We start from the raw sequence: 23738 nt of genomic DNA, 5'->3' as shown, positions 1-23738 counted from the left end.
GTCTACTGTGATTTTTCTGTCCTGGTTTTCCCATTGTATATTGGATGTGTGGGGTGAGGGGGGGGGTAAGATAATTTACAGAAAACTTGCAAGTTTAGTATAAATACTTTTTTGGATTATTTGAGAGTAAGCTTCTGACATGATGTCATATTACCCCCCAAATCATATATATATATACATACATACATACACATATATATTTAAAGATTTTATTTATTTGACAGAGACAGAGCAAGCACAAGGGAGAGCAGCAGGCAGAGGAAGAGGGAGAAGCAGGGAGCCCAATGCCGGCTTGATCCCAGGACCCTGGGACCATGACCTGAACTGAAGGCAGATCCTTAATGACTGAGCCACCCAGGCACCCCTCATATGTATATTTCTAACATAACCACAATACAACTATCAAAATCAGGAAATTAACATTGGTTCAATAGCATCATCTTATCCTTAGTCCCCATTCAAGTTTCACTGGTCATCCCCAAAATATTTTATAGCAGAAGGATCCATTTCAGAATCATGGTGTTACACTTAGTTGTCATTTCTCTTTAGTCCCCTCCAGTGGGGAACAGTTCCCTAGTTTTTCCTTGACTGTCGTGATCTTGACACTTTTTAAGATTTCAGCATGGTTATTTTCTAGAATGTTTCAAAATTTGGATTTTTCTAATGTTTCCCATTGAAATGGGGAAGTATTTTGTGGAGGAGGTACTTTGAAATTATGCAAATATCTTGTTACTCATCAAATGTTCATTTCTTTATTTATATCAGTATGAACTCACGGTTTCTTATTTTGTTCAATTGGCTGTAAACTGTTCCTATCAATATTTATTTTCATGCGCAAATTGTTCCAGATTTGGCCAATGGGAGCTCCTTCAAACTGACTTATGAGTTCTTTTGACACATCCTCACTATTCTTTGAGCCCTTCTTACATTTTGGTACATGATTTTCTAGGCTCATCTTGTAATATCCCTGGTCCATCCCTGAAATCAGCCTTTTCTCCAAGAATATTTAGTTCCTTTTATTGGAAAATGATGTTTAGAAACCAAGACTGAGTGTTAGATATGCTCATTGCTATTGGGAAGTTTCTGCTCCCAGCACTTCTCCCAGGTATCTACTCATATTTACATGTAAATACACACACACACACACACACACACCTATATTTATTTCATTATCTATCTATATATTGAAAACCATGAATTCACACCAATTTCTCTAATTCTAATAAAGTATCAAAGAGCTCATTTTAGTTTTGTCCTTGTCTATATTTGTAACTCCCTTCTCTGACAGTCAAAAACTTAGGTGACTCTCATTAGGCATATATATAGTTACTTCTAATCAGTCTCCCTCTGTGTAATGATCTCCTTATCCCACTGGGGCTCTAACACCCGGTACTGGGCTGCCCTAATTCACAGAAACCCCTAACACCCCATGAATGCCCTCTTTACTCTGCTTGGGCTTTGACACCCCACACTGGGCTGCCACGCTCCCCACTCATCACCCTACCCTCTCTCCTCATTTGGTTGGGCCTTGACACACTGTCTATGACGTTTAGACTCCTACCTTGCTCATTTCTACCTAATGGCTTTTGGACTAAACTGCTCAGGAAGAGGTTGAAGGGAACTTGTTTTATAGTTTATAAGGCCCTGAACCTGAGGAATCATACCTGGACCTGATTTAGATGATGAAATTTTAGACCTGGAGCCTGCGCCTGAAGTCTTAAACAGGCTCAGCCTTTGGGGGATCTGGGAGGAGATTAACGTATTCTACATGTGGGAAAAATCTAAATAATTTGTGGCCACTGGGCACAGTGGTTTAAAAAAGATTCTTTACCCCTCCACCCAGCAAGAGGAGGACACATCTACCCCCTTTGAATCTAGACTGTCCAGTAAGTTGTTTTAACTAAAATACCCAAATAAGTGCTGCTGAAGGCTGGGCCTTATGGGATCGGCATCATCTTACCTTGTCTTGAAATGCTCCTTCTTGGAACGCACCCTCCAGTTTGTAAGGCAACCCAAGCAGCCGTGTGAAAGGCCTTTCTGGAAAGGTCCGAGTGGAGAAGAACCAAGGCCCCTGACCCACGACCATTCTAAATCAGCCTGTAGCCCACACAAACTGCTGGCCATGTGAGTGAGGCCATTTTGGAACTTCCAGCTGTGCCAGTGCCCCAGATGACACCATGTGAAGCAGAACTGCCAGTCAACCTATACAATTAGGAGAAAGAAATTGTTAGTTCGAAGACACTAAGTTTTGGGGTGCTATCTTATGCAGAAATAGATCATTGAAATAATGGTCCACCATGTGCCAGGCACTATTCCACGTCCTTCTGATCTACTGGGGTGAAAGAGAAGTGTAAACTGACGGGTGCAGATAAGGGCGCCGTGGAAGCGCAGAGGAAATGCTACTAACCGGCTGAAGGCAGCCCGGCAGGGAGAAGCAGAGCTGGGTGGCTCTGGGCAGATCAGCGCCGAAGAGGAAAACTACAAAACCCAGATTCCAGTTTTTGGCCAGTCAGCACTGCAGCTTCCTCTTCCAGGTATTTCCTCTGTGGGATTATTTTCCACCTGCCAAAGTGGAAAGTGGAAAGAGGTGGAGAAGGTTGCCTTGGGTCTGTTTCTGTTTCTAATACCAGTTCCTGTTTGGACAGCTGGACAATATTGTTCTGAAAGGTTTCTGACCTTCTGGACCTTTCTGAAGCAAAACATTTACAGACTGTAGGCCCCTCTAGATGGGGGTGGGGGTGCTGATAAGGCTGGTGGGAACCTCATTAGCTCTGCACGTTCCCAAGGTATAGACAGCAAGTGTTTCTTTCCCTTGCTTCCTGGCCAGAGAGAGGGTCCTGGGATAAGTCTGTGACCCCTAAACTCCTTCCCCTCCATCTTATCTCCAGGCCATTATCTGGATACATGGAAGACATATTTCCATTTCCCCCTCCTCTCAGTTTTCAGATGGCGGATTATTTAGACCCACCCTCACTCATTGGACAGGCATTTTCTTCTAGGCATAGGCTATTGGGATCAGCTTCACCTTGACCAATTTCCTGGTGAACAACTCTTACGTGTTTAAAATAACTTAGTGAGATGGGATGCCTGGGTGGCTCAGTCCATTGAGCATCCAATTCTTGACTTTGGCTCAGGTCACGATCTCAGAGTTGTGAGGTCGAGCCCCATGTCAGGCTCCGTGCTCAGCATGGAGCCTGCTTAAGATTCTCTCTCTTTCCCTCTGCTCCACCCCCAACCCCCTCATGCACACTCTCTCTAAAAATAAATAAATAAAAATAAATAAAGTTAAAATAACTTAGTGGGTTGCCTGGGTAGCTCAGTAAGTTAAGCATCAACTCTTGATTTGGCTCAGGTCATGATCTCTGGGTCGTGAGATTGAGCCCTGTGTCACGCTCTGTGCTGGGCATGGAGCCTACTTAAGATTCTCTCTCTCCCTCTCCCTCTGCCCTCTTTCTGTGTGTGTGTGTGTGTGCCCTTTCTCTCTCTCTCTCAAAATAAAATAAAATAAAATAAAATAAAATAAAATAAAATAAAATAAAAACTTAGCAACAGTTTCTTCCCTTCTCCCCTTCCCAATCAAGATGATCATAAACATTCATTTAACAGGTATTTTAACAAATATTTACTCAGTGTCCACTATGTACTAGTTCAGTTCCAGGAGCTGAGGATACAGTAGTGAAGAGAGAAAGTTCCTGCACTCATGGAGCTGATCTTCTAGCGAGAGAGACAGACAATAATAAATAAATATACAGTGTTGGGTAGTGATACATGCTCTGAAAAAAAAATCAAGCAGGTTAAGTAGATTTGGTTGGGGGACTATTCTACATAGGATAGTCTGAGAAGACCTCTTTCTTAAGGTGACATTTGAGAGATCTGAATTAAATATGAGGGATGAATATTTCAGACTAAGTGAACATCAAGTACAAAGGCCCTGAGGCAGGAAGAAATAAACAAATTCCAGAGAATAGCAATTAGGTTAGTGTGGCTAAAGCAGGTAGAACATGGTAGACAGTAACAGATGAGGGTGGGGAAGAGAGATAGGAACCAATTAGATAGGGCTCCTACACATTTGGATTTTGTTCTGAATAAACATGATCTGATTTAGGCTTATAAAGATCTTCCTAGATGTTGTTTGGGGAACAGACTGGGGAGGGGACAGGGAGGAGGTGAAAGCAGGGTGACCAATTAGGAAGCTACCATTATAACCCTGGCCAAAATGATGGTAGCTTGGTCCAAGATAGTTACAGCAGAATTAGTAAGTGGTTAATTCTGATGATTTAAATGTAGCACTGACAAGACTTGCTGAGGGACTGGAAATGGCATTTTAGCATAAGAGAGACACATCAAGGACATCTTTTAGGTTTTGGGCTTGAGGAACTGGCTGAAGGATGGTGCCACTCTCTGAGGTAGGTTTAGAATGAGAGTGTGGTAGAGAGAGTAGGTTGTCGAGGGGCAGGATGTATTGAGTTTGAGATGCCGGTAAGATAGGCACTTAAAGATAAGTCTGAAGATCCAGGCTGGAGATAGAAGTTCTGCAGTCATCAGCAAACAGATTATTATAAATTACTTCTAGGGAGTGTGTAGACAGAAAAGAGCATCATGTGTTATGTTCTCAGGCCTTGGGCAACTGCAGAAGACAGAAATTTTGTATCGTTTATATACAGATGTTATAAATCACTCCTAGGGAGCCGAACAGACAGAAAAGAACATCATGAACTATGGCCTGGGGCCTTCAACAACTGGAGAAGAGGAGGAGAAGCCTACAAGGGAGACAGAGGAGTGACTAGTGAAGTGAGGAAGATCAGGAAAGCCTGGTGTCCAGGGCCAATTGAGAAACGTATTCTATATGATCATAACCAAGAGTCAACTCCTGCGCCTCAGTTTTCCCATCTGTGAAATGGAGATATAACAAGTGCCCACTTCAAAGTGTTGTTAGGATTGAGACAGTGCATATAAAGCATTTAGGCTTGTGCTTGACTGGCATATAGTAAACTCCCAAGCTATGTAAGTTATCACTATCATTTCCTCCACTTCAGAGTCGGCTGCCAGAGCCCTTAGCTTCTCCATCCACATACATAACAGCACTTCCATGAGTCTTTCTCAGGGGTGAGGTGTCCCTGCTCACTCAGGCATCAGGTGTGCCTGAGGAGTGGCCTCTGGGTCAAATTTGAACCAAGCAACTTCAGTGCCTAAGCCTCCCACCCAGACGTGCAAATCAACAAGCGGCAAATACGTTGTAAATAAAAGTTTTGGAGCCAGAATTCTGCCTCTGACTCTCACTAGCTGTGGGATCTTAGGTAAGCTTCTTAATCTTCCTGAGCCTTGAACTCTTTATCTGTAAAATGGGGACAATTCCTACTTCCTGGGATTGTGTCTGAGCGCACTGACGTAAACTGTAAACAAAACTGGCTGCTCTCCCGCAGGCCAGCAAGGGGCTTAGAGCCTCCTTGCCACCCTCCCACTCAAAGCACTTATCCTCGAGGGGCGGGATGCACTAGAAGAGGCACCCTACACACCCAAAACCGAGCTGGGTGGGCCTCTGAGATGCCCTAGGCTGGGCTGCCCTATACTGAGCCAGACAAGCGGAGACTCGTGCACTTTCCCGTGGGGCGCGGGTGAGCGGCGCCTCCTTGCTGGGCGCCCACATTGGTAGAGGAGTCTAGCCCCACCAAGGAAGGGGTAGCGAAACGTCCCAGAGAATCCGTCCGCAGTTGTCCGACCTCCCTCCCGGCGTCGAAGCCCGTTTCCTGGACAACCTTTTCCCATCCCTCTTCCGGACCCAATCAGGCCTACCGAGGCCCTCGGGCTGGAACGCGGTCGCGGCCCCCAACCCCTCAAGTCTACGACCAGCCGGCTTTCTGCGCCGCCGCGCTGTAGGCCCAGGCCCATACCCCAGCCCTTCAGCACCGCAGGAAGTGGCGGCGCCTCTCGAGGGCAGCCAGGAGGAGGAGGAGGAGGAAGCGGAGGAGGCGCGGCTCGGTAGCCACCGAACCCACAGGGCGAGGGCTCGAGAGGAGGACGGTGTGGGAACCCGGGTGCGCCGCGCGGAGTCCCGGGGCTGCCCGCCGCCCTCGGGACGGCTCCGCCCCCTGCAGCCCCCTTCCGAGTCCCCGCCCGCGCATCGCGGCTCCGCCCTAGAGGCCCCGCCCTCCCGCTCGAGTCCCGAAAACCCCGCTCCAACTGGCGGCCCCGCCCCCACCCCCGCCCCCGCCCGCGCCTGGGGCGCACTTCTAGTTGCTGGGCGGTCGCGCCGGCTGGAGTCTCCGAGTTCAGTCGCCTGCCAGCCGGGGCAGCGATCCCTCCTCGCCTCCTCTGCCGGCCCCTCCCCCAAGAGCCGCGGTCGGGCAGCGCCTGGCCGGCGGCCCGCGGGCGGGCCGCCCCTCCCCGCTGTAGCCCACCCGCCTCTTAAAGCGGCGGCGGGAAGATGAGGTTTCGGGAGCCGCTCCTGGGCGGCAGCGCCGCGATGCCGGGCGCGTCCCTGCAGCGGGCCTGCCGCCTGCTCGTGTTCGTCTGCGCGCTGCATCTTGGCGTCACCCTCGTCTACTACCTGGCCGGCCGCGACTTGAGCCGCCTGCCTCAGCTGGTCGGAGTCCCCACACCGCTGCAGGGCGGCTCGAACGGCGCCGCAGCAATCGAGCAGCCCTCCGGGGAGCTCCGACCTCGAGGGGCCCCGCCTCCGCCGCCTTTGGACGCTTCCTCCGAGCTGCGCTCGGGTCGCGACTCCAGCCCAGACACGCACTCTCACCCCGGCTCCGGCTCCGCCAGCAACTTGACTTCGGCCCCAGTGCCCTCCACCACAGCGCTGTCGCTGCTCGCATGCCCTGAGGAGTCCCCACTGCTCGGTAAGGACTCGGGGACTTTCCCGAATTTCCTCGGCAGGGTCCCCTGGACGTTCGCCCGTGCCCTCTTCCAGGATATCCAGCCTCCCAGTTCCGGATCACCGTCCCTAATCCCAGAGGTTCCGGGCTGGATGGCGTGAGAGGGTGGGAGGCGAGTCCTTTCGGATTCACGTTGAAGGCTGGGGTGGGGGTGGTACAAGGAAGCCGCAGGCCCCTCTGGCCCCAGAACCGGAGAAGGCCTTGGAGACTTCCCTGCTCTGGCCCAGGCTTCAAGAAGTTTTGGAGTTTGAGTTTGCTTAGGGCTTGGAGCTGCCTTCACCCTGCTCAGTCTGCTGGGACCAAGAGGCAGCTCAGAGTAACCCACTCGAGTTTGGGAAACTGATGATGAGGCCTCCAGTGGGGAAGGAAGTTGACCTCCCAGTTCACATCCAGTTCACATATCTTGTCTTCCCCTAGAACCACTCTCTCCTGAGCGTGGGTTAACTTTTTGTGAGCTTTTGGGCAAGTGACTTGTTAACCTCTGGTTTTTCATCAGTTAAATGGGGAAGATAAATGGTACCTGTGTCAGGGTTGTTTTGGAAGATTAGATGAAACAATGTAAACAAGTATTTACATTAATGAAGGTAAGCCCTTAATAAATTGTTAACTATTGTGTCAAGTTCCTCCTCTGTGTAGATCCCTGCCCTGGGGCCTTCCTACCCTGCTTCCTGCCCCTGTACGGTCCCAAAACCTAAGTGAGCAGAGCCCTCTGAGGGACTGAGGGTGTTTGTAGGAGTACCATGTGTGTACCATAGGGGCTGGAGGGCTAAATTGTAACCAGTTCACACTGAGTTGACCCTTGCGGGGAGAATCTTGGTCTCAGGTGTCTTGCCCAGGTAATCGGAAGGGTGGCCACCAGCCTCTGTTTCGGCATATGCTGGGAGCTTGAGAGGATGGGTTTTCATTCTTCCTATCTGGAGGAGGCTGAGCCCTTGCCTGCCGGCAGAATGTTTCCTTGACCTGTGATCCACAGGCAGTCAGGCCCACGGCAGCCACAGGTTGTTCCCAAGATTATCATACAGGTGGCTGCTCATTTTTAACGCCATTAGAGATTGTTGTTCTGAGTGAGGGGCCCTGGCAGGAGGGCAGGCATCCTGCCAATAGGAACTCTGTCACCTTCCCGCAAAGCCCTGGCAGAACAGGCCTTCTACATGCTCTTGCTCAATTTCTCCAATAATTACTTCAATATTTTCATATCAAGTTTGGGAGGAAGCTCTTGGAATTGGTCAGACATGAATTGTGGAAATAAAGGAACTTTTTTTTTTTTTTTAAAGCAGAAAGCTGAATCCCTTTGGTGGTTAGTCTGGGAAGCAGACTAGTCTTATAAAATAAAGTTGAATACTTGCCCTGCTGTTAAAGTGTCTGGCCTCAGGCATCTTACAGAGTTTCTCACAGTCTCTTATGTGTAAAATGGGGTTGTTGGTGCTTAACTCACAGGGTTGTTTTTAGGACTAAATGAGATTGTGTACATTAAGTACATGGCAAATAGGACTTGGGACTTCAAGTTCCATTTTCTCAGACTCCCTCGGGGATGGCTGTGAACAGCCGAGAGAAAGGGGGAAGAGAGAGGTAAGTCCCCAGAACCCAGAGTTAGCCAGTTTTTATCTTTTTGTTTTTAATTGTTGCCTAGACGTTTATGCAGAAAAAAAGAGAAATTAGCAAATTAAAGTGCCCCAAAGTTCATTAGATTGGTACTTGAGGTATAAGGTCTTCCCAATGAAGTGTGAGAACCCGTGGTGCTTTGTTTTTGTTTTGTAATGGTGTTCCTAGTGATTGGTGACCAGTTACTGGTATTTCTGAGCTGAATTTTGAATTGGCAGCATGAAGGGACTTCCTGAGAGATAACATTTGAAGGGCTGGGAGAGAGGCCCTGGGTCTTCTGTAGCTTGGCCACCTTCGTGTGACATGCATGGAACCGTGATGTTTGGGCTGCTGCTGTGGAGGTCCCACACAGTGAAGGTGGAGGGTTTTCCTTCATTGTAATTGAACCCTTAGGTTTGAGTGGTTGTGTGCAGCTCTCTGAATGGGGGCTCCTGGCTGAGAGGGGGCCTCAAGGAAGCTGAAAGTCTCTCTAGGAGTGTGTGGGTGGGGGGAGTTGAGCCCATCTGTTCATCTGGGCAGGTGTCAACCAAAGCCCTTGCGGGGTGGTTTTGAGGTTGATGGGAGAAAGCATCCGTGGGGTTTAGAACTGTGGCCTTTTCACTACTTGCAGTTCCTTTCCACGACTTGGCTCAACTTTCTGGTGTCCAGGGGTCTGGGTCAGACACTGTGATAAGCTCCTGTTTGGTACGTGGAGGATAATGGGCATGCCCTTCCCTGGAGGAGCCAGGCACCAGACTGGGCTGTTGATGGGTCACTCTTTGATGCCTTGTGGCTTGTCCTTCGTGGGATAAACTTCAGATAGACTTGGGCTTGGATCCTGCCTGTGTCTATTCTGTGTGACATAAGGCCGGTTGCAGTGTGTGGAGCCGTTGCAGGCCCTGCCTCAGGATCCCCCATGGGCTAGTGCGAGGCCTTCAGGAATAGGGCCTGCAGGGGGGAGGTGGGCCTTTCCTGAGTATTCCTCCAAGTTCCCAGGGGAGTTCTCCCAGAAAGTTCAGGCCTGCAGGCACTGTTCTCTGGGCCCTCAGGCCGTGCAGCATCTAGTCCACTGAACATGGTCATGAGGCTCCCTTTCCTGGCTGCCTGGGTGTTTGCCTGAGTTGTAGTGAACCTGGGAGGAATAGTGGTCTTGCATTTTCTTTTCTTTTCCTGGGATGTTCGTCTCTGCTCAGATTTGGTGGCAGCTCAGCGTGACTTGATTGGTGCTGGCCCTGGCACTGCCAGCCCAGAGAGGGTCTAGGTGGGGGGGGGGGCAGTACCTCAGGTTGGACTGGTTAGGGGAGGTGACTGACCTGGGGGCTCACCTGGGGCCTGGTACAGCTGGTACAGTCCCCTCAAGGGTATATGGAGTGTGGGGGGTGAGTAGAGGACTGTTTAAACCCAGAGGCTTCCTTTGCCCATCTGTGCTTTGAAAGGTTCCTCTTCATTTGTTCAAATGAGGACTCTGATCTAGAGGTGGGCACCATAGAGTAATGGGCACCTGGGCCAGCAAACAGCCACCATAGGTAGCTAGGGTCCTAGGAGAACACTTGTCCATGAGTCAATTTCCCCAGCTTTTGTGGGGGCTGTCAACCTAGCCTCTGTCAGGGTTTGTGCCCTTGGGAAGACAAAGCACTTTCCGGGTCTTTGCTTGGCTCTCAGCTCTCAGGTGTTTTTCCAGCAGCATGCTTTTCCCTTCTCCCCCCTTCTCACATATGTGCACATGTGGACATGAGCAGGCTGCCCAGGACAAAATGTACTTTGAGGACATCTGTCCCAGCCTCAGCTTGGGGAAGGGTTCTCTCTCCCCTTTGCGTCTTGGAGCCTCATCGCCTTCTGGCTTGGGGTAGAGCCTCATCCTCAGAGTTGGGGGAGACACGGGGACCCTCCCCTTGTCCAGGTCTTTAAGCTCTGGGAGATTAGGTAGCTAGTACTTTAAACTAGTTTGTCCTATTCTTCCTTGAAAAAAATAGTTTATTGGCAAATACAAAGATATACCTTCTTGTCTAACAGTCTGAGATTGAGAAATACCCTCTATGACTATTGGGCTTGCTTCCTTCCACTCAGCCTGATGGTGGCAGGAGTGATTCCTATCTGTTGCAATCTATCCCAGACTCTGAGCAAGCATGGAAGCCTCCATCTCATGGACCAGGTAGACACTCCTTGGGACATGGGGAGCAAGAGTCAAATGTGGGATTGGATTCAAACTGTGGCATCTTGGACTCATAGCATTCCAGGATGGGACTGTCTAGTTCCCTGGCCCCATCCCTCATTGTGCTCGGTCTGGAACTCAGGTATCCTGCTTCCCAGCCCAGTGCTCTTCCTTGAGCTTATTGCCCAGTAGACACCTAGTGCAGAGGCTCAGAGTAGGCTAACAGGACCTAGAATTTGGGAGGATCCTTGCTAGGTATGTCTGTGTGTCCATCTGAAGGGTCTTATGTGGCAGCTGGCCTGGACATCCCTTCATGGCTAAGGCATCTGGTAACTTCATTCATTAGTTCCAGCAATGCACCTATCCTGTGCTGGGCACTAGAGCTGCAAAGAAGATGCCACAATGCCTCTTCTTTAAGAACTCATAGTCCAGGCAGAGGAGGCATAATTAAACTGTGCTGATGTCATTTAGGGAAACTAAAATGTGTGTGTGTTTAGTCTCTCCCTCTCCTATCCATCCCACCTTACCTTTCCTTTCCTTTCCTTTCCTTTCCTTTCCTTTCCTTTCCTTTCCTTTTCCTTCCTTCCTTCCTTCCTTCCTTCCTTCCTTCCTTCCTTCCTTCCTTCCTCTTATTCAGAAACCCAGAGTTGATATCAAAGTTCTTGAGTCCTGGTTTTAGTTGTTCCTCTAATTTCTGAAGCCTCAAATTAGCTCTGCTGAGTAATCTGTACCTTTCTGCTTTATAATGACTGTTATGAGACATCAGCAGCCATATGGTCTTTGGGTAGCAGCAGGGTAGAGATTTCCAGGCTGGGACTAGACTAATTTATGGGTTGGGAATGACAGGACAGTTAATGCTCAGGTGGTCCCTGCCTGTCCGTGGATTTCACCCTGAGGATCTTCGGGCTTTGGGGGCAGGGCTGGGAGGTTCATCACCTTTGGGCTTAGGTGGGCTCTGGGTGTGTATGAAAGGGGCCCAGTCATCCTGTGGTCAAGTCACACCTAGTGATTTCTTCCCCGCTTGCATACCCAGTGCCTACTATGCTGTCTTCACTATTCAGTGTTCCCTGCCTGCTCCTGGCAAGAAGCAGAGACTGGAATTCTGCTTGTAATCATATCCACCTGGAAATTCCAGTTATTCTTATCTGGGTAAGTGGCAATCCATTTGTTTTAGGACAAGTGGTCTGCCCTTGCAGCTTAAATCCCTTGGGTCCTGGCACCATGGCCATGTTACACTTGGCTCTGGCACTGCCCAGGGTGGTCCGGGCAATGAGGTTACTGTAAAGGCCAGCCAGACCCTAACTCCTGGGGGAGTTAACCAGGCATGGGATTGTGAGCGTCCCTGGGAGCTGGACTGTGGCTGTGATTGTGAAGGCCCCAGTTTGGGGGGGGGGGGTCTCCATGTTTACCTGGGCCTACGCGGGTCACCAGCTTGGAGAGAGATTGTAGATCCTGTTGTAAAGGTCAGAACCTCCAGGTTCGACGGTCGTGCTGGCTTAAGGTCAGGGGATAGGGTCCGGTTGGGAGCTGGTTCTGAGTGGACGTGGCCTAACGGGATTCGTCCTTAGAAGGCAGAAGGGCTGAGTCACACGCTCAGTGTTTCAGGTTCCACTTTCCAGCTTGGCCTCAGCCCGCCCCTTCCCTACACAAATGAGGGCCAGGAGATATATAATTGGCTGTTGCTGAATTCTTTGGCAGTGATTTTAATGTCTGGTCTGGGTGTGTTATGTAGCTGCTTCCCTTTCCCCTGCCACCCCTCCAAAGCCCCTCACGAAGCCCAGAGAGAGGGAACGAGTCGCGTCCCTGGAATGCGACAGGCTAGGGCTGTGGGTCTTTGCTTTTCCCTGTATTTTTTTGAAGAGTGGGTAATCTCTTTCTCTTTTTTGTAAAAAGTAATGTAGGCTCATTGAAAATAACTTGAAAAGTTAAAAGAGGTAGAAAAGCACGCCTGTATTCCTTTCACTTAGAGGAAACATATTGGCGTATCTCCTGCTAGGCTTTTTCCTGTACATATTTAAGAATATAGATGAACAGATAGATTGGTATAGATAGACATAGATAGCCTGGTATCCAGTGTTTGTCACTTAAGATTATTTCTCACGAACTTGGTCCTACACCTTTAAAAACTCCCAAAGCTGTGTCATTCTGTTAGCTGAATATGCTATAACTTTCTTTTATCATTCAGTTGTTGTTGAACACACAAACATGTCGTTTTTGGTTTTTCTTGGTGGCTCTGAATAAAGGCTCTGCATACGGCATTGCACTTTCTGGATTGTTTCATGAGTAGAGGGAAGAAAAGGGTGAATGCTTTTTGAGAAGAGCTAGGTTTTAAAACCAGTCTTACAAAAAAATAGACCCATTCAAAATTATAGGGTTACTTAATGCTGGCAGAGGAGTATCATTTATTGCTGAATGAAGGACATGTCTAGAATTCTGATTAAAAAGGAAACTAGGTGCAGGAAGTGCCTGGGGCAGGGGCAGGGGGCCAAGCTGTAGGATGGACACTTGGGATCAGACTGAGCAGAAATCTGTTGTCAACAGAAGCAGTGGGGGTGATGCCCCAGGAGTCTGCTTTCTCAGTAACTTCTCCATTTGTGTCCATAGCAGCCAAGTGCCTGCGCTAGGCTTATGTGGACTGTGGCACTGGGGCCCTAGTGCTGGGGAAATACCAACTAGCTAACCCAGTGCAGTTGACATGACTGACTGTTTCCACAGAGCTGCGGGGGAACACGCTAGCAAATTGGACCGTGAAGCAAACAGCACAGCGCTCCCACCTCCAGGGGTTCTGAGATCTGGGGAGCGGCCATATAGGTTTCCAGGAATTGCTTTTGAGAGAAGCCTCAGAGACCATTAGAGCCCAGCGCTCAGTAGGGACTTGTTCAGGTGGTTTGAGCAATCTAGTCTCAGGCCAGTAGGCCAGGCTCTTCCCAAGGTGTCCTTGCACTTTTAAGTTATTCCACTTTGATTGCCCTCACCGGATCTACATTCTCCCCTTCTGAGGGCCACTTAGGCTTTGGGAATCTGCCAGGGGTCATTTGGCCCAGAGCCTGGGGATCCAGGGGGAGGCTGTGCTGAGGGAAGGGCGGGGTTATGTCAGACCAGCATGACCAGTACGGGATGAGGTCAGATTCCTTCCTGCTCCACCACATGAGTCTGGAGGTCATGGGGAGGGGCCCTGGCAGGGGGTTCACTAATTGCCTGGCCCCATGACAGTGTGCGTTTTAAAAATGCCTTTAAAAGTTTCTTTAAAAGTTCTTCCTGTTTTGCATAATGTCCTTTTGCCTTTGACATCCTGAAAGTGTAGAGCTGTTGTTGGCGTCTTAGGACACCTCCGCCACCAGCTCGAAAAAACGATAGTACTCCAAGTTAAGGGTGGGTGTAGGGAAACTGGTACTTGCATCATAGGAGCTTGGTGACTTGGCATTGAGGTGTTAGGTAGCTCCTGGCCTTCGGATGAGTATAAAGGCATCTTGGGCAGGCTGAGAATGGGTAGACCTGAGTCTTCACCCCAAGTCAGGAGGAGCCCTAAGGAAGATGGTGAATGAACACCGATTTGCTCACTCAGCAAGCTTTTGTTGGTAACCACACTCTCTGAAGTATGGGAGATAGACCTGAACAAGGGCTGGTCCCCGCTCAGCAGTGGACAGACCCTGGCAATATGGTATAGCCAGAGAGGGGAAGTGTGGGTGTCCCCAAGGAACTGAGGAGGTGCAGAGAACCAGATGGGTGATCTGGGCTACGTCCAGACTCAAAACGAAGGGCCTCTCTTCCAACACTGATTTTAGCATCTCTGTGTCTCTGTGTTTGAACAGTCTCCCTGGTTAGGAAGGGCAAGGGTCTACTGCTGATCGCAGCCTGTAATTTCCTCTGGTTGCTGTCACATGGGAAGAAGGCCATGGCTGCAGTCCCAGTTGCTGCATACGGTCACCAGCAGGGCAGGAGAGGACAGGAAGTGGGAGGCAGAGTGGAAGGAAGATAATGAAAGAGGGAAGCTGGTGCAGTAGGGACCATGCTGGATAGGGGAAGGCTGAAGATAGCAAGACTGAGGGCCCGAAGGAGAGAAGGTGAAGGGAGAGGGAGGTACAGAACGAGGGGGTTCGTGGTCTGTAGGCAGTAGGGGCAAGTCTAAAAGGCCACTGGTGTAAGAATTCCGTGTTCTGGTCCTTCTCCTCCCAACTCATTGCATCATTTTGGGCAAGTCCCAACTCTGTCTGTCCCTCTTTCCCTCTCTGAAGTTTGAATGGGCTGGACCTGTTGGTCTTTAGTGCTCTTCCTTCTCTTCCTCCTGAAGTCTGGGTTGGTATGGGGGGAAATCCTGGTCATATCTGCATCATGAAAGGTCTCTGAAATTCCCTGTGAAGCTCACTACCCACTGCCCATTTCAGGGCTCTCCTGGTGAGACTTTTGTTGAGGATGTCATCTTTTCTAAGGAGGCACAAACATTTTAGCAGGTGAATGCCCTTTGAAATGGCACGGGGAATGTTTCTTTTCATCACTCTGGCTAGCTGTGTGATGTGGGAGCGATGTTTTCCTTTCTGTGCCTCAGTGCTCTCACCTGTAAAATGGGGATAACAATAGTGTCCAGCTCATAGATGTTGTGAGGTTCAGGTAGTAGGCATAAAAAGACCTAAAACAGTGCCCAACACTGAATAAGCTCTGAATGTATGTTATCTGTTATCGGTAGCACTAATAGTTCTTATTTGTGAGGATTTTGGCTTTTGCTTTGTAGGATTTCTTCCTTTTTTTTCTGTTGTTTAGTTGAAAATACATCACCACATTAAATGTTTAAAAAAATATTATTCTATTATTTACCATTGTAACCAAACATATGCCGACCACTGTAGCAAAAGTTGACAATGCTTTCTAAATACATACATACTTTACTCTGTTGTAATTGTAGCATGAAACTATTTTGCATTCTGCTCATTTCATTCAATGCTATCTTAAACTGTTATGTCATTCATAATTATCCTAATTATCTTTTCAAGCTGCTATCTAAAATCCTTATGGAGGGGTGCCTGGGTGACTCAGTCGGTTAAGCATCCGACTCTTGATTTCCGCTCAGGTCATGATCTCAGGGTGATGAGATCAAGCCCCACGTGGGGCTCCCCGCTTACCAGGGAGTCTGCTTGAGATTCTTTCTCTCCTTTTCCTTCTGCCCCTCTTCCCTCAAATAAATAAATAGATAAATAAATCTTCAAAAAAAAATTAAATCCTTACCGATATTCCCTTAGCATTCAGTGTTCCAGGGTTCTCCATCATAGTCCGTTTTTTTTTTTAATCATAGATAATCTTGAACATTTTCTCTTGTGTTTAGCCCTTTGCTTCAGTTGAATTATTTCCTTGGGATAAATTTCTAGAGAGGAATTAGGCTAGGGGAGATAGTTATCTTTATGACATTGATTCACATTGTCACTTGCTTTCCAGGAGTGTTGGAATAATCCACAGGCCCTCAACTGTAAATTCCTGGACTAGAGATATTGGCTTTTAAAAAATATGGATAACTAGGGAAAGTCGGATCTATCTGGAGTCTCGCATTGACACGCCCAACTTGTGTGTGTGTGTGTGTGTGTGCGTTAAGTCCCTTGTGTAACGCTCTGGGGCCACCTTGGACGTGAGGCTCTTCCTGTACGCCGTTGTGTCTGGGCAGTTCCTGCTGAGGTCTCCAAAAAGGAGCCTTATTGGTGCCTTTTTCAACACCTCATGTACCTTTGCCAAAGAGTTGATTTACACAAGGTAAGAAGCTTTCCTCCTTCCTTTATTTGTGGAGCCAAACCTGTAGGATGGGGGCAGACCGTGGCTTTACAAGCCTGGCTTCAAAATGGTGTTGGTCTAAAACTTTGTAGGTTGATGTACCGCATGCAGCCATCCACAGAAGCCACGTTCGGTTCTGACGGGCTAGCCTGGGTACCTGACCACCTAACCCAGGCGGATCCATTCCAGTGTGACAGCCCTGATTGAGGGGATCCAGAAATGAGGCCCAAAGGAAGAAAGGCTTAAATTATGTTGGGTAAAAATAAGTTGATCAATAGCTATGAATCGCCAGTTCTGCCTCTGTGGCCGCCCCCTTCACATGCCTCTTTTATAGATAAACAGGAGCCTTCTGACATCCATAAGTAGTAAAATGACTTTGGAGGCAGTGATTTCAGCGACCAGAGGTTTACAAATTAAGCAGATGGGGTGCATTGGACTTGTGACAGCTGCTCCTTTCATCTCGTAGCCCCTCTTGTCCTCTTCTGCCTTGTTCCGCAGCAGTCAGCTGTGATTTAACAAGGTGCTCCCTGGATCCATTTGCAGTCAGGCCAGAGCTGCTGTCTAGCATATTGTTCCTGGGGTGCCCAGGGCAATACTTTCTTCCTGTGTAAAATGGGGAGATAATTCTTACTTCAAGGTGTTGATAAGAGGATTGAATGAGATGAGGTATGGTGGTGGTGTCCGTGCTCTGTCTTTTGTTCGATGTCTAACCCCATTCCCTTGGGTGCAGAAGACATACACTCAGCATAGTAGGCTGCAGAGTAAAATTTCCTCCAAATGCAGGTTTGTTTGTTTGTTTTCCATCTGGCCTGGGGCAGACGTAAGAGGATAAGAGAGAGGTGTGAGGCTGTAACCACAACTTAGGGACAGGGTTTAGCCTGGAGCCAGGGTTTAGTGGAAACTGTAGCCTGCTTTGATAAAGAGACCTACCCCAGGTCTCTTGAATCCACACCACTGGGAGCTGGGAGTGAGCGTTGCCACGTGTCAGGTGTGCCAGGATTCTGTGGTGCTCCGTAGCCTTCCCTTCACCAGGTGGACATTTTTTGCTTATGTCCTGGGGAGAGGCCATGATAGAATACAGATAATTGAATGGAGGGAGCATTGGATGTTTCATGGAGTCTCAGGGGGTGAGAAGAGATATGTTAAGAGGGGTGGTGGGGGAAGGGGGCAGCCTGGGGTGTCCAGTGACCTGAGCTTGGTGTGTTATTAGAAAAACTCAGGCAGAGGCCTGTAGATAGCCTGTCTTGTAAAGGAGAATAAGAAATATTGATCTGTAGTTCTTTTTTTTTCAGCTTTATTAAAGTATATTTAAGACTTATTTATTTGAGAGAGAGAGAGAGTGCATGCGCAAGCTGGAAGAGGGGCAGAGGGAGAGAGAGAGAGAGAATCCCAAAGCAGACTCTCCGCTGAGCGTGGAGCCCAAAGCAGGGCTCAATCCCAGGACCCTGAGATCGTGACCTGAGCCGAAATCAAGAGTCAGATGCTCAACTGACTGAGCCACCCAGGCGCCTCACAGCTTTATTAAGGTATAATTGACAAATAAATGAATTGTGGTTTTCTTTATGGTGATGTCTTTGTCAGATGTTGGTATCAAGGTAGTACTAATGAGCAGTACTACCCTCCTCTTCCAAATTTACGGAGAGCTTGTGAAGGATTTGCATTCCTCTTCAGATACCTGCTAGAGTTCACCAGTGAAGCCATCTGAGCCTGGGCGTTTCTTTGTGAGAAGCTGTTTGATTACGAATTCAGATTCTTGTTGCATGTCTATTCAGATTTTCTGTTGATTGTTCAGTCGTTTTGGTAGTTTGTGTCTTCCTAGGGATGTGTCTACCTCACCTAAGCCACCTAGTCTGTTAGCATACAGTTGTTCACAGTATTCCCCTGGGATCCTTTTTGTTTCTCTAAGGTTGGTAAGGGTGTTTCCTCTTTCATTCCTTTTTTTTTTTTTTAAAGATTTTATTTATTTATCCGACAGAGATAGAGACAGCCAGCGAGGGAACACAAGCAGGGGGAGTGGGAGAGGAAGAAGCAGGTTCATAGTGGAGGAGCCTGATGTGGGGCTCGATCCCATAACGCCGGGATCACGCCCTGAGCCAAAGGCAGATGCTTAACCGCTGTGCCACCCAGGCGCCCCTCCTCTTTCATTCCTGATTTTGGTAATTGGAGTCTTCTCTCTTTTTTTTTTTTCTAGGCAGAAGTATGTCATTTTTGTTGATCTTTTCAAGGAACCAACTTTTGGTTCACCGATTTTCTCTCTTATTTTTCTGTTCTCTATTCCATTAATTTCTGCTCTAATCTTTATTATTTTGTTTGTATTTTTATTAGTTTGCTCCTCTTTTTCCAGTGTTTTAAGGTGGAAGATTAGGTTATTGATTTGAGATCTAAAGGCCATATACTTTTTTTTTTAAAGATTTTTATTTGTTTGATAGAGAAAGAGAGAGGGAGCATGAGTGGGGAGGCAGAGAGAGAGGGAGAAGCAGACTCCCCACCGAGCAGGGAGGGTGATGCGGGGCTCCATCCCAGGATGCCGGGATCATGACCTGAGCCAAAGGTCAGGTCCAGGATAATCAAATGAGCCCCCCAGGTGCCCCTAAAGGCCATATACTTTTAACATTTTCATAGATGCTATCAAATTACTCTCTAATTTGTGCTCATCAACAGTGTTGGAGAAGTGCCTATTTCCCACATTTATACCAGTTAACAATCTTTTTACATTTGCCAATGTATGATCAAATGTGGTATCTTGTTTTAACTAGTTTCTTTGACTACTGATGACGATGAACAACTTTCATGTATTCATTACATTAGCCATTTGTATTTCTTCTGTAAATTACTTGTTAATATTTTTACCCATTTTTCTTTTTTTTTTAAAGATTTATTTATTTATTTGAGAGACAGAGAGAGAGAGAGAGTTCATGCACGTGTGTGAGCAGGGCAAGGGGCAGAGGGAGAGGGAAANAGAGAATCTCCAGTAGTCTCCATGCTGAGAGCAGGGTCCGGCACAGGGCTTGATCTCACGACCCTGAGATCATGACCTGAGCTGAAGTCAAGAGTTGGACATTTAACCTCCTGAGCCATCCATTTTTCTATTAGTTTTAAAAATAGGTTTGGAGCAGCTTTTAACATTATGGATATTACTCTTTTATTATATATTGTTTATAGATACGGTCTGTCACCTATCTTTTAACTTTATCTCTGGTATCTTTGACCATACAGAAATTTCAAATTTTTATGTATTGAAATGTGTCTTTTCCATTATGGCTTCAAGTTGTTTTTGCACTCAGGAAGGTCTTCATCCCAAGATTATAAATTTTTTCTTTTGTATTCTCTTCTAAGCTAGTTCTTTAACATTTTAGTTCTGACAGCAAAAAATGAACAGAATCGCTGTTCAACCCTCATGTGTTGCAAGAAACCATTATCATACCCAAAAGGCCCTTTGAGGTCTCAGCCTCTTCCAAATCTATCACTGATGCTGGTAGATCAGAACAGAAATGTGAAATTTTAGCCACTTGTGATTATAGAGCTGTAATAGTCTGGAGGCTTTGAAGGGGTAGAGATTCAGGGGAAAAGGCAAAGAATATTTATTGAGTATCTGTTAGTGGTGAGCATTGTGATAGTACATACAGGTGACCCTTAAACAACATGGAGGTTAAGGGCACTGACCCCCCACCCCCTGTGCTGTTAAAATCCACGAATAACTTCTGACTCACCAAAACTCCTAATAGCCTGCTGTTGACCAGAAGCCCTACCGATAACATAAACAGTTGATCTACATGTATTTTGTATGTTCTTTGTATTATATACTGTATTCTTACCATAAAGTAAGCTAGAAAAGAAGATTGTTTGTGAAGAAAATCACAAGGAAAATACATTCACAGTACGATACTGTAAAAAACCCCTGTATAAGTGGACCCATGCAGTTCAAACCTGTGTTCAAGGATCAACTTTATATGCGTTACCTCGTTTACTGCCTAAAAAGAACACATTATTATCCCCACTCCTTAGAGGAGGAAATTGGAACTGACTGCATTTAAAGTGATCCTGATACCAGAAAGGTATTGTCAGGAACGTGTGACTGGCTGACTGCCCACATGGCCCATAGGGCAGCAGGCTCTCCATAGTTCAAGGTCTGGTTTTATTTTATTTTATTTTATTTTATTTTAATTTATTTTATTTTTTAAGATGTTATTTATTTGTCAGAGAGAGAGCGAGCGAGTGAGAGCACAAGCAGGGGGGGGGCAGCAGAGGCAGAGAGAGAAGTAAGTAGGCTTCCTGCTGAGCTAGGAGCCTGATGTGGGACTCGATCTCAGGACCCTGGGATCATGGCCCAACCTGAAGGCAGACGCTTAACCGCCTGAGCCACCCAGGCGTCCCCAAGGTCTGGTTTTAGACAGAGAGCGAATGTCTTTGTAAATAGCATTGAAGTTCCAGAAATTGAGTTAGGGCTCCAGAACTGATCAGAGGGGCAGCTGACTTGCTAATAAAATTCCCACGAAACTTATTTACATGCTGGGATGCTAAATTGCTGCTTTGCTGGGAAGATTAGAACTGTTGTCAGGTGGCTTAGAGTTCTCTGGCTGTTGGCAGTACTGCAAGAGAAGCCATAGTATAATCAGATCAGGCAGCTGGTAAGGCAGAAGTCAGAGCAGGGAAGGGAGTTGTACTGTAACGTTGGATGGTGTCTGGCTGTTGTGGCTCATGAACCCATCTCCACAGCACTGCAGACCTTTTTCAGGGACCAGGGTTTGGTCTAGTCGTCAGGGCTTTTTCTCCCTTGTACAGCTCTGGAAGGACACGTCCAGCTCCATCTCCATCACTCCCTTATTTGTTTCCTTCTGTACTTTCTTCCTTCTCTCTTTTCTTTCCATCCAGCCATCAGACTTTATTTCATGGCTATTATCATCATGGACTCTCCTGCCTTATTTTCTTTGTTCTTTTTTATTCTTATTCCCACTTCCATTTCCCAGCACCACCATGAGCAGCCATTCAAATGTGTTTACTGTGTATCCGTTTTTCTCTTGCCAAATTGGAGCTGCTGCTTTATATCTATATATCTATTTTTAATTAAAAATTAATTTTTTTAGGGGTGCCTGGGTGGCTCAGTCAGTTAAGCATCTGCCTTTGGCTCTGGTCATGATCCCAGGGTCCTGGGATCGAGCCCCACATCAGGCTGTCTGCTGCGTGGGGAGTCTGCCTCTTTTTCTCCTTCTGTCTGTGCTCTGCCTACTTGCCGTCGCTCTCTGTCTCTCTCTCTCTGTCAAATATATAAATAAAATCTATAAAAATGATTTTTTTTATATTAGCGTACAGTAAAACTGGCCTTTTTTGGTATATAGTTCTACTAATTGTAACACAGTGTATATTTGTATAACCATCACCACAATAAGGATTCAGAATAGTTTCATTCTATCAATCCAAAAAATCCCCCTTGAAATCACATTCTCCTCCCGCCCTTAACCCCTGGCAACCACTGATCTGTTCTCTATTACCAGTGTTGTATCTCTTTGAGAATGTTTTAAATATGTATCATATAGTATATGTACCTGTATTTTTTTTTTTAGTTTATTTGAATTCCAGTTAGTTAACATACAGTATTATATTAGTTTCAGGTGTACAATATAGTGATTAAACACTGCCATACATCACCCTGCACTCATCATGACAAGTTCAGTCCTTAATCCCCATCTCCTATTTAACCCATCCCCCACTCACCTTCCCTCTGGTAACCATCAGTTTGTTCTCTATAGTTGAGAGTCTGTTTCTTGGTTTGCCTCTCTTTTTTCTCCCTTTGCTCATTTGTTTTGTTTCTTAAATTCCATGTATGAGTGAAATCATATGGTATTTGTCTTTCTCTGACTGACTTATTTCACTTAGCATAATACTCCCTAGCTCTATCCATGTCCTTGGAAATGGCAAGATTTCATTCTTTTTGATGGCTGAGTAATATTCTATTATGTATATATATCATATCTAATTTATTCATTTATCAATCGATGGACACTTTGGCTGTTTCCATAATTTAGCTATTGTAGATTATGCAGCTATAAATATCGGTTGCATGTATCCCTTTGAATTAGTATTTTTGTATTATTTGGGTAAATAACCAGCAGTGCAATTGCTGGATTGGAGGGTAGTCTGTTTTTAACTTTTTGAGGAACCTCCATACTGTTTTCCAGAGTGGCTGTACCAGTTTGAATTCCCACAAATAGGGCAAGAGGGTTTCCCTTTCTCCATATCCTTGCCAACACCCTTTTTTGGTGTGTTGTTGATTTTAGCCATTCTGACAGGTGTGAAGTGATATCTCATTGTCATTTTGATTTGTATTTCCCCAATGATGAATGATATTTAGCATCTTTTTATGTGCCTGTTGGCTGTACCTGTATTTTTAACTTATGTCAGTGGTATTATTTTATAGTTTATTCTGATTCTAATTTTTTTTTTACCCAGTTCTGTTTTTGTTTTAATTTTTTAAAAGCTTGGCCTAACTTCAGACTTATAGAAAAGTTGCTAGAATTATACAGAAAATTTCTGGATATCCTCTGGGTTCCCCTAAGCTCCCCTAAATTATACAGAGAATTTCTGGATATCCTCTGCATTCCCTTAAATTCCCCAAATGTTAACCTTTTACTATAGTTGCCTTTTTTTCTCTTCTTTCTCTCTATTCATGTATATATGTGTGTGATAAATTATGAACTATGCCCTTTTACCACTAAATATTCAACATGTATTTCCTAAAAACAATAATTTTTGTATAACCATAGTATAATGACCAAAATCAGGAAATCAACAAAAACAAATTCCTGTTATCTCATTGCAGACCTTATGAAGATTTTTGTCAGTTGTCCCCCAAGAATGTCCTTATTGAAGACCATGCATTGTATTCAGTGGTCATGTCTCTTTAGTCACTTAATCTGGAACAATGGCTGAGTCTTTCTTTTACATGATACTGACATTGTTGAAGAGTATAGGCCAGTTATTTTGTAGAAGGACCCTCAATTTGGGTCTGTCTGATGTTTCCTTGTGCTGAGGTTCAGGTTATACATTTCCGACAAGAATACCATTCAAGTGATTCTGAGTTCTTTTTAGTGCATCTTGTCTGGAGGCACCTGCTATCAATTCCTTTCTTACCAGCAATGTGAACTTTGATATTTCATTATGGTGGTGTTTGCTATTTCTCTGTTATGAAGTTTACTATTTTACCCCCTTTAATTAAGAAATATGTTATAGGAATTTGCTTGAGATTATGTAAATATCTGGTTATTCCTCTAACATCCACTTTTTCTTAACATCTATTGATGATTCTTTCCTGAATCAGTTCCTAATATGGTGGTTGGTGATCCCATTCTATCATTCCTTATGTGTTTATTAGTTGG

General features: G+C 46.3%; 2 protein-coding genes across 25 annotated transcripts in view; one reads left to right on the top strand and one right to left on the bottom strand.

Moving 5' to 3' along the window:
* The window catches only part of SPINK4 (serine peptidase inhibitor Kazal type 4), a 67128-nt gene extending 60246 nt beyond the window's left edge, over positions 1–6882 (bottom strand). For 6 of the 24 annotated variants that reach the window (XR_005835206.1, XM_040631506.1, XM_040631508.1 and 3 more), the window contains exons 1-2: positions 5794–6094; positions 1961–2202 (exon numbers count right to left, since the gene is read on the bottom strand). Coding sequence is in view for 15 of the 24 variants with exons in the window: in XM_040631506.1 (XP_040487440.1) it covers positions 1961–2202; positions 5794–5889 (338 nt within the window). In the remaining 9 variants the exon portion in view is untranslated. Of the gene's footprint in view, positions 1–1960; positions 2203–2407; positions 2563–3626; positions 3715–5793; positions 6099–6547; positions 6679–6745 lie in introns of those variants that run through there. The other 18 variants (XR_005835207.1, XM_040631520.1, XM_040631522.1 and 15 more) reach the window with 13 other exon arrangements.
* B4GALT1 (beta-1,4-galactosyltransferase 1) overlaps positions 6221–23738 on the top strand; it is a 52980-nt gene continuing 35462 nt past the window's right edge. Inside the window, exon 1 of the mRNA XM_008695210.2 lies at positions 6221–6842. Within this exon, the coding sequence (XP_008693432.2) occupies positions 6425–6842 (418 nt within the window). The 5' untranslated portion in view covers positions 6221–6424. The remainder of the gene's footprint in view (positions 6843–23738) is intronic.

This window comes from Ursus maritimus, unplaced genomic scaffold, assembly GCF_017311325.1.
Source record: "Ursus maritimus isolate PB19 unplaced genomic scaffold, ASM1731132v1 scaffold_17, whole genome shotgun sequence".
NCBI lineage: Eukaryota > Metazoa > Chordata > Mammalia > Carnivora > Ursidae > Ursus > Ursus maritimus.
This window is presented reverse-complemented; position numbering and strand designations above follow the sequence as displayed.